The sequence below is a fragment of the Castor canadensis genome, chromosome 3 (assembly GCF_047511655.1).
Source record: "Castor canadensis chromosome 3, mCasCan1.hap1v2, whole genome shotgun sequence".
NCBI lineage: Eukaryota > Metazoa > Chordata > Mammalia > Rodentia > Castoridae > Castor > Castor canadensis.
This window is the reverse complement of record NC_133388.1, coordinates 8,343,047-8,353,033: the sequence shown is the minus strand read 5'-3', so window position 1 is coordinate 8,353,033 and position 9,987 is coordinate 8,343,047. Positions and strand designations below refer to the sequence as shown.

At 48.4% G+C, this 9,987-nt stretch overlaps 1 protein-coding gene across 1 annotated transcript in view; it reads left to right on the top strand.

Moving 5' to 3' along the window:
* The first annotated feature begins 4,818 nt into the window (after positions 1 to 4,818).
* Dync1h1 (dynein cytoplasmic 1 heavy chain 1) overlaps positions 4,819 to 9,987 on the top strand; it is a 73,500-nt gene continuing 68,331 nt past the window's right edge. The window contains exon 1 of the mRNA XM_074067126.1: positions 4,819 to 5,257. Coding sequence (XP_073923227.1) covers positions 5,002 to 5,257 — 256 coding nt within the window. The 5' untranslated portion in view covers positions 4,819 to 5,001. The remainder of the gene's footprint in view (positions 5,258 to 9,987) is intronic.

The following is a 9,987-nucleotide window of genomic DNA, read 5'->3' as shown; positions in this document are numbered from 1 at the left end:
GTGAATTCTGCATAAGAGGCCACATGTGAAGTCTCACTATTTGCACACAGGACCTCTGCTGCTGTTGCCAGGGTCCCCAGGAGATGAGGCTAATTTTTAATGTCCCTCATGCTCAGTAACAAGATCATGTTTGGTTTGGTGTAGAGAGAATCACATACCGTCTGTATTTGGGCTCTGAGATTTGCATTCTGTGATTGCACACATAGGGATTTGCCAAAAGTTCTTATCTTTGTACCTATTCTGTTTTATACAGTGACAGATTTGCCTCTTTAATCTGTCTGAGCATGGAGTGGTTCATCCCACAGCCACAGGAAGTCTCAGACAACTTCATTTTCTGGCAGATGGAGCCCCATCTGCTCCCATCACACTATCTTGAAGTCTCCCAGTTAATGGCTTCATGAGGCAGGCAGGAGTCTGTGTTCTGGTCTCATTATTGAGCTATCTCTGGAATACGTTCCTAAGGCTGGCATAGCAAGTGCCACAGGCTGTGTGGCTGAAACAACAGAAAACTATTCTTTACAGTCCGCGGCCTAGACATCCACAATCCAGGCATTATCAGGGTTGAGTCCTTCTGAAGTTCTGAGGAGAGTGTGCTCCCTCTCTCCTGGCTCCTGGCGGTTCCCGGAAACCCTTGGCCTTCTTGGCTTGTGGATATCTCTCCAGTCTTTGTCTCTGTAGTCACATGGTATTCTTCCCGTGTTCACTTATGTATTGGCATCCAATTTCCCCTTTCCTTACAAAGGACCCAGTCATTGGGTCCACAGGGCTCACCCTGGTCCACAGTGGTCTCATCTTGTTACACCTGCAAAGAGCCCATCTCCATAAGGTCACTGTCACAGATATGGGACCTAGGCCTTGAACATGTCTTTTTCAGGAACACAATTTAACCCACAATAAATGTCCTCCCACATAACGAGATATCCTGTCAAATCACTTGATACGAGGTATCAAGAACCTCGTACTTATGCCACCATTCCTCAAGGTCTTGAGGAAATGGAGAAGAGCTTGGTGGCTGCCATTTCAGCTGCAGATGGAGCTAAACTACAAAGGCCTGGGATGAGTTCCTACCACCAGAGAAATCTTTTTTTTTTTTTTTTCAGTACTGAGGCTTGAACTCAGGGTCCACACCTTAAGCCACTTTGTTAACTTAGCTACCAAAGAACACATTTCACTAAAGGTCTGTCCGTTTCGAATAGCCCTGAAATTCACCAGGAAGAGCAGAAAAAGGACCCAGCAAAGGAGAATGGGTGGGGTCCGGCAAGCATGACTGCCAAAATGGAAGTGAAGTGAGTCTTTAAAGAAGAAGGTGTGCCTGCTGCATTGAGGCTGTCTGTGGTCAAGCACCATGAGGACCGAGGGCTGGTCACCGGGCTTATCCATGTGGAGGCTGTTAGTGACCTCAACCAGCACTTGCTGGGAATGTAAGGATGGTCAGGAAAGCTGGGAGTGTGTCCAAGGTGGAGTGAGAACCAGTGTCCATTGCACTTATTTGCAAGGAATTTGTTAGAAAGGTCAGCAGAGAGGCGGTGCTGGCAGTGGGGTGTGACAAAGTTTCTTTCTCTTCCTTTTAAAGAAGGAATGCCTCGCTGTAGGTTGGGTGCTGGAGGAAGAATCATCGAGAACATCTGGGGAGTTGTTTCTGACGGGGGATATGTTCTGAGCACCCAGGGAGCAGTGGTCTTGGCTGGGGACACAGAAAGGATTTGGTAAGAGAAGGGGCTAGGTGTCACCACAGGGGAGGGTCTAGTGCAGTGTCAGGGACTTCAAAGGGCCTGTGGTAGCTGGGATTAGCCCAGCACTCAGGAGAGTCTGGGGTGAATGCCACCCAGGCTTCAGTAACATCTTCTCTATGGGTGGTAAGATGTGAGCTGAGCTATGGGATGGTGGGTTTCCCTTTGGTTGCGGTCATTACTGGCTCCGTGACTCTGGGCAAGTGATCCAGGTGACCTTGGGAAGATAAGCCCGGTAATGGATGGGCAGGCAGCCTCCCTGTGAGAGAAAATTCTAGGGGGCATTGTGCTTGTGCACCACCAGAGGGCGCCAGTGGACCGTTCTGCTCCTGCAGGTGCGCTTCCCCCTTACCCCGAGCTCCTCTAACCCACTGGTCTTAAAGATTTCAGGACCCACATTCAGTTCAAACTTCATCCTGATGCTTTCTTGACAAACAACAGAAACAGAAAACGGGTGGATCCTGGTATAAGCTTCATCAGAAAGCGCCCTGTAGCCGGCCAGGTGGAGTCCCAGCCTAGACCTCCAGTGGCGCCTTGGCAGCCCGACTGATGCGGGCTGCCTTAAAGTGGCAAAAAAGGTCCAAATCCATAATGCGCCACCCTTTTCACACCCATTAACCAAGTGCCCACTTTGGACCAGGTGCCACCAGTACTAAGAATCCTGAGTTTAGGATCCTCCCTGCTTCCGGGAGTGGGGATGAACTAGTCTATGGAATGAATGAATGAACGAATGAATGAAGAGCCCACGGTGAAATTTTGGGAAAGAAGAGGAGGGATGGGGGGCACAGTATGAGGTTTCTGGAAGGGTTCCACTGAGGGGCTTGGTGCTGTCCAAAGGTTGGGAAAGGTAGCAAAAGGACAGGAATTTGTTGACACCAACTTGGACTTGCGGAGCCACCCTACCCAATATTCTGAAGAGAGGTGGGGAATGGACAGGCAGACAGTGCATCACCAATATAACTGCCCTGTCAGCCACTGTCATCCCACACCAGCCAAGAAAGAATGCTCTCTCCAGCCAATCGAAAGCAGACTCTACTGTGGACAGGAGACAGCAGAGAGACAAAAAAACAAGCAAGTTCCTCGCAGGAGAGACCAGGTTTGGGTGGGGGCCCCCCTCACCCAGGATCAGCTTGGGGTGTGCCAAGGCAGAAGGCGCACCTTGAAAGAAGCTCTCCCCACCCTTCTGCCTTGGCGCAGTATAGCCAGTCACTGGGATAAGGCACTTAGAGTGCTCGGCACCCTGTGTACAGCAAGCACCCACTCAAGATTGACCATGCTTCATATTATATATTAAATATGGCAAACACCTTCAGAAATCAAACAAGAAGTCCATTTGTGAGTTCTTGTAAGTAGATAATTCAGGTTCCTCTGATTTCCATCCCCACAGAAATAATAAACTCTGTTAGTTTTGAGCCTGTCATGCAGGGCTGCAAATCTGAGCCTGTGTCTGTTCCCTTGGCTCGAAGCCAGGTTGCAGATGTTTGAGTCCCTTGGATGCCTGAGTGGCTGAGTCTCCAGGTCAGTGCTGACTCACGGTGCAGCCAGAAAGCACTGCCAGGGCCCTGCGGGTTTCCGAGTCTCAGATGGTGGCTGGCCAATTCAAAGTTCACTGACCTGACCTGATTGATTTTCCTTTTTGTCCTTGTTCCTAGCCCTAAAGGATACCATAGTGCCTAGCATAAAGTGAGCTTTCTGTGCTAGCTACTGGTGCTGTGTTATTATTCATTACCACTGTGATCATAGCAAAAGTCATTGCAGTTGCTTTATTTTTTCCAGAAGATTATTTAGAATTGCTGGGGCACATCAACAAGGGTGGAAAGATGGAAGGTGGAGGCTAGGGTATAAATCTGTTCTCTCTTTCCTAAGCTCTTTAAAGATAAGAATCATCTGATTAGTCTGTGTTCCAGCAGCCCCTGGGGCCTTGCACCAGGTAATTGTACAGGAAATAGGCATAATGTAGGTTTCACAGTTTTCCAAAGATGATTTGGGAGAATCAAATCATACCATCGTCATTCCACCAATCAGAACTCGGCTCTCTGACTCTGCACTTTGATATTAAAAAAAAAAAAAAAAAAGCTTTGGCTTCTTTCCCTCCATCCGTCCAATTGAAGAAGCAAGTTAAGGTGAACTTTCAAATGCCAATTACTACCCCCCAGAAGAAGCTACCATTTCTAAACCATGAACAGAGGAAGCCAGGATTCTGGGCCTATGTCCTTGGTGTCAGGGAGGAGGTCATGGTAGGTCAGAACCAGGAAGGCCTTAATCAGCAGGCATTCCAAGCCCTGCCTTGAATGGGCCCAGCTGCTCAAACCCACAGAATAGCAGTACTAGTTCAGGGCTGGTAGAGGAGCATCACTGTGTGAATATAATCTCATGTAGGTCTCCCTCTTAGTCCTCACAGCATCTTTGCTCGGGAGAATGATTTGTCTTCAAGTGTCAGGTCCCATCACAGCTTGGAATTACCTACCATCCAGGTGTCTTGCCTGACATAACTTACACTAACCTGCAGTCGGTGCTGCAACCACAACCTTCTGGCCTCTCTGCCTTGGCAGGGGCCAGTTCCTCAGTTGAGAGTATCTTCTTCCACCCTCTTTTATTCCCCCCTAACAATGTGACAAGGGGCACAGCCCTCATCTCTTCGCCGTCTAAAAAATGTTCTCATGCTCCTATGTGTATCCAATAACACATCTACCGGCCCTACACTTTGGCACCTAATACGTCTCATTCATTCACTCAATGAGAGAACATAGGGTTGAGCGTTTAGAACAATGCCGGGCACAAGCTGAGCACTCACGAAATGTCAGCTCTGGTCAATATATCACTCATTCACTATTTACGGAGTTATAAGGCTCTGTGCTATTCGCGGCGTTCGTGCAAGAAATAAAACGGACGCGGCTCCTGGTCGGGGTGCCAAGGAGGTCCCCATTTCCAAGGCTGATGGTGCAGAGGTGCGAGACCCACCCAGAAGCGGACTACAAGTCCCAGAAAGCAGCGCGGCGGCGTCGCCCCGGGCCCCGCCCCTCAAAGCATACGCAACGTCCTCACTCTGGCCGCGAGCGGGCGTCGGTGGCGACGGCGGCTGCGGCCGGCAAGCGGGGCGGGGCCGGCGGGCGGTGGCTGCCTTTAGGGCGGAGCCGGCTCCGCTCACCCCAGTCGGCCGTGGGCTAGCGGACGGTGCAGCTTCCGGTGCCCGTTTCTCTCACCCTCGCTTCTCTCGCACGGTGTCGCGGCAGCCTTCTCAGCGCTCCCTGCGGGTCCCGAGCGCGGCGCCATGTCAGAGCCCGGAGGCGGCAGCGGCGAGGACGGCTCGGCCGGCCTGGAGGTGTCGGCCGTGCAGAACGTGGCCGACGTGTCAGTGCTGCAGAAGCACCTGCGCAAGCTGGTGCCGCTGCTGCTGGAGGATGGCGGCGAGGCGCCGGCTGCGCTCGAGGCGGCTTTGGAGGAGAAGAGCGCCCTGGAGCAGATGCGCAAGTTCCTGTCGGACCCGCAGGTCCACACGGTCCTGGTGGAGCGCTCCACCCTCAAAGGTGCGGCGGGGGCGGGGGCGGCTGGGCGCGGGGACGCTCGGGGGCAGCCGCATTCCTCTCGGGCGGGTCCCCGCCGAGGGCAGGGACCCCCGACGCCCCGCGGGACGGGAAAGAGCCCAGATGGCCTCAGACGCCGCGCCCTGGCCTCGCTCTCGCCACACCCCTTGCCCGGGCCGGAGCCCCGCGGGGTGCCCTCTTCCTGGCCACAGGAGGAGACGAGGGTGCCCCTGTCTTGCAGTTACCCCAAACAATGGGGTCGCTTTGTCTGCTCGGGCCTCTCAAGATGGCCGAGTTGGGTGGAGACAGCGTCTCCCGATCGAGCGCGGGCGGAGGCCGCATCACTGCCTCCAGTGTCACATGAGCTTTTCGCTTTCGATTCGTGGCCAGGCCAGGCTGGCCGGCTTCGGGAGGGACATGTCAGGGGCTGACCCGCGGCGTGGCAGCTTGGATTCGGGTCCAGGTGGACCTGGCTAGGGGAGTTGGTCGTGGCTAGGGCAGGTCCGAGGGAACGTAGCGGGCAGGCTTGCCGGCCTGGCCCTGCCCTGTTCTGCGCGGGACCCCACGGCCCTGGCCCTTGGGTGACAGCGCCAGCCCGGCGCCTACGGAGCATCCTTGCTGTGGGCGGATGCTACAGTGGGTCTCCCTCGGTCCTCGTGGCATCGTTTTTGAGTGGCTATGTGTCCCCATTTTATACGCCAGGAAACCGAGTCTCCGCCTAAGTGACTGGCCCAAGGTCACCAACTAATGCTAGTCCGTAGACGAAACTCACCATAGTTTCCAGACCATTGCTTGTTTTCTGCCTGTCAAAGCCTTGGATTTGTGTAATGTTTAAATGATCCTAATGTAACAGTGTAATATTTGAGTCTGATTCTACAGATTAAAAAAGTTGGGCACCTTGCAGAAGGAGGAGGCAAAAGGTTTGGATATGCCAGTTATCTTAAGTAATGATCACCGCAGAACACACTAGATTCACCTGGAGTGGAGCCTGCCTGCGGGGTTTCTCCTCTATTCTTTTGAATTTTCTTTCTTTTTGGGGGGGAGGGGCAGTACTGGGGTTTGAACTCAGGGCCTCACTTGCTAGGCAGGTGCTCTACCGCTTGAGCCACTTTGCCAGCCCCCTCTCCTTGATTCTTTAAGACCACTTTGTAGTGTTTGGAGTGCATCTGTGACAAGCTCATGGATGGGTGTGGCAGACTCCACCTGGGAACCTGGGGTGATGCCCAAGTCAATTCTAAGATTAGCATCTACTTGTTTGCCAACAAGCTTCTTAAAATTTTAAAAAGCTGTAGGGCTAACCTGTCCATAGAAGAAAGCATGGCTCTGCCTTGCCTCACTCCATGCACCTGTGTATCTTTCTGATTGTTTCTCTCACTGAGGCTCAGAAGATACTTCACTGTAGCCTCCTTTGGGCCAGAGGTTGGAAGATTGTGAACAGTATTTTTCTTTGATCCAGATGGAGTGTTCAAAGCAAATAAGCCATCGGAGCATATTGAGAGCATTGATGTCTTTAGGACTGTTCACTGATATGTTTGGGATTATGTTTTCTGCATGGAAATCACTAGTGGTAAAAAGAACTTAGCAAAGCTACGCTTGTCAAAAACATGTTTGGTTGTAAAAAGTTTAAAGTGTGCACAAGAGATAAAAAAAAATCACCTGGAATCCTTCTATCCAGACAGAGCCACTGTCAGCATTTGGCCTATGCCTTTCTGTCACTTTGAAATTATAAGTGGTTTGACCATAGCTAATTCTTCTGTCGTATTTTATCATACGATTTGTTTTGAAATCAATTTTTTTTTAAACTTGGTTCATGATTTCTTTTTCTGAAAAAAACTTTTAAGACTTGCTGTTTGCTTCTTGAGTTGTGGTCAATAATTCACTTTTCTCAAACATCTTAGAATTAAACTTTACTAAAATTATTGCCGGTGAAGGGCAATCATGTAAGTAGCATACTTGTCTTCCTTTCAGCAAAGTGAGTGTCCAGGCATCCAAATCTTGGCTCCATTATGACTTGCACTTTTGAAAATTAACTGAGAATGAGTATCTAAAATTGAAATCACACCTCATTATTCTGTTTATAAAAATCCTTGATGTATGTCTAGCAATTCTACCTGTCTGTAATTTATTTTTCACTTACAAAAACCTAAGGGAAGATTTAAAACTTAATCCCAGGTTATGGTTTCATTGGTCTTACTAGCATCCTGGCTACATGAGGACAATTACTTTTATTTATTGATAGTGAGAATTGAACCCAGGACCTTGTACATGCTAAGCATATGTACCCCAGCTCCTACACAAGGACGATTTAGGTGTGAGCATAGACCCAGAACTCCTGGTAAGTGGCTTTCTAATGGGTAATGTTTATAGGTTAGCATTGGCATTTGTATGTTCCATCAAATATATGCATTTAGAACTGATTATAGGGAGAAGGTAGGCTATGTTAATTGAGAAAACAAGTCTGAATTGCTTTTATAAAATAAAGACCACTAGCCACAGTTAAGCTATGTAATTTATTTCAAAGCAGAATTTTTTTTATTTATTTATTTTTTTTTTTTGGTGACACTGGGGTTTGAACTCAGGGCCTCATGCTTGCTAACAAGACACTCTACCACTTAAGCCACCCCTTTAGCCCTTTCTGCTTAGTTATTTTTCAGGTAGGATCTTGAGTATTTGCCTGGGCCAGGCATGGACCAGGATCCTCCTATCTGGGACCTCCTGTATAGCTGGGATTATAGTGTACATCACTGTTCCCAGATTATTGTTAAGATGAGGTCCTGCTAACTTTTACCTAGGCTGGCCTTGAACTGCAATCCTCTTGATCTCTACCTCCCAAGTTGTGCCACTGTGCCTAGTAGAAAACTGTTTTTATCTATTTTATCCTCTCCTTTCTTTTTGTATGTGTGTGTTGTGTGTTTTTGAGATAGGGTCTCATTTTTGCCAGGTCTGGCCTTGAGCCACACTCCTCCTGATCTTTTCCGGGTAGCCATGATTACAGGCATAAGCCACTGGCACCAGGCTACCCTCTTTTTTTTTTTTTTTTTTTTTTTTTTTAAGAGAGAAATTTCCAAACATTTGTATTAAACATAGAAGCATTTTTATATAAAGCAGTTTATATCATGCCAATGTATCTTTAAAAAAAAAAAAAAACTACCCCTATTAGCTATAAACTTTATTAAAGTATGGCATTCCTAAAAGTATAGAATAAAGGTTGTGAGTTTAACAGCTTGAACTCTGGGCCTTGAGCTTGATAGGCAGGCGCTCTACCACTTGAGCCATCCCCCAGCCCTTTTGGAGTTGGTTATTTTTGAGATAGGGTCTCTCTTTATGCCTGGCCTAATTGCTGCCTGGACTGAGATTCTCCCTATTTGTGCTTCCCCAGCAAGTGGGATGGCAGGTGTGCACCACCATATCAAGCCATTGATTGAGATGGGTCTTCTCAAACTTTGCCTGAGCTGACCTTGACCCTCAGTCCTCCCAAATCTCTGACTCCCAAGTAGCTAGGATTACAGACGTGAGCCATTTTGCCCAGCGTCTCAACGGTTTTATTGATAGTAAAGAATTAGAGTTAGAAAGGGAAAGTTTTAGTTTTTGTTTTGAAAAGGGAAATCTTGCTGTAGTTTCTAGTCAGTGGGAAATTGTTTTCTTCATAGTGTGCTTAGAAAATTTTGACCAAATAGGTGTTCATTACTTAGACATTTTACACTGTTATAACGTTTTTGGTTTTTGTGGTTGTTTTGAGGGCAGAGACAGGAGCTTTATTACACAGCCTGGAATGTGTGATGGGAAGAGGCAGAGTAGGCACTGAGTCCATCTTCAGCCATCTTTGGGTACAAATATGAGCATTAGCTTTAAATGGACAAAGAGGGCAATCACAGTTGTGGCCCTGGGGGTCAGATTGCTTGAGTGTGATGTGGCTGACATATTTTCTCGATCCTTGTTTTTCAAGGGTTCTGAAAAAGTTGTTATTGTGGTCATCACTCGAGGGGAACAATCTTGGTGTTCATGAGATAATTACTCCTGCTCTAGAATGCTGGTGATTGCCCCAGTTCCAGGTGATTGCCTCCATTTCATGAGTGGCCTGTCACTGGAGGCTCTCTGTTGGTTGGGGGTGGTTTTTATCCCTTGTCACAAAGATGTTATCCATCAGTCCTTCTTTTTTGGAACCCAAAGTGACTGCAGGAGAGAATGGCCAAGAGACTGGTACAAAATGGAGGCAGGCATGCCAAGCGTTTCTCCTGCTTTTAGTTAATTCATAGGCCCAAGTAAGAAGTCAGTGTTTTTCAGTAAATGCAGTTTTTAAGCATGGATTACATATCTACTGAAATGTCACAGGGGAAAGCTTTCTTAGCACTGTCTCCTTGAAATTCAGTCTTTTGTTGTGTTCTGTCTCTGGGAGCTTGGTGGTGTATAAGTAGGAACATGTCTGGCATGTATCCTTTGCACTGGTGGGACTGATGGTTCTGAAACCTGTCTGTGCGCTGCAGTGTGTTAGTGACTAGGCAGGGATCAGGGGCCAGGTGTGTGTGAGTGTTTCACTCCAGTGTCTTAGGCGTGGATCGTTGTCTTTATGACTGTAAATAGTGGCTTCCTTTAGTGCAGGCCCATCTCAGCTTGTAATTACAGTTTTTCCTGAGGTAGGTAATTTGGGGTTTCACCTCCTCTTCATTAGTGCAGAGATGGCTAGAGGCCTGGATGGGAAAGAAAACTAGAGTTGTTACAGTATACAGCTTTGT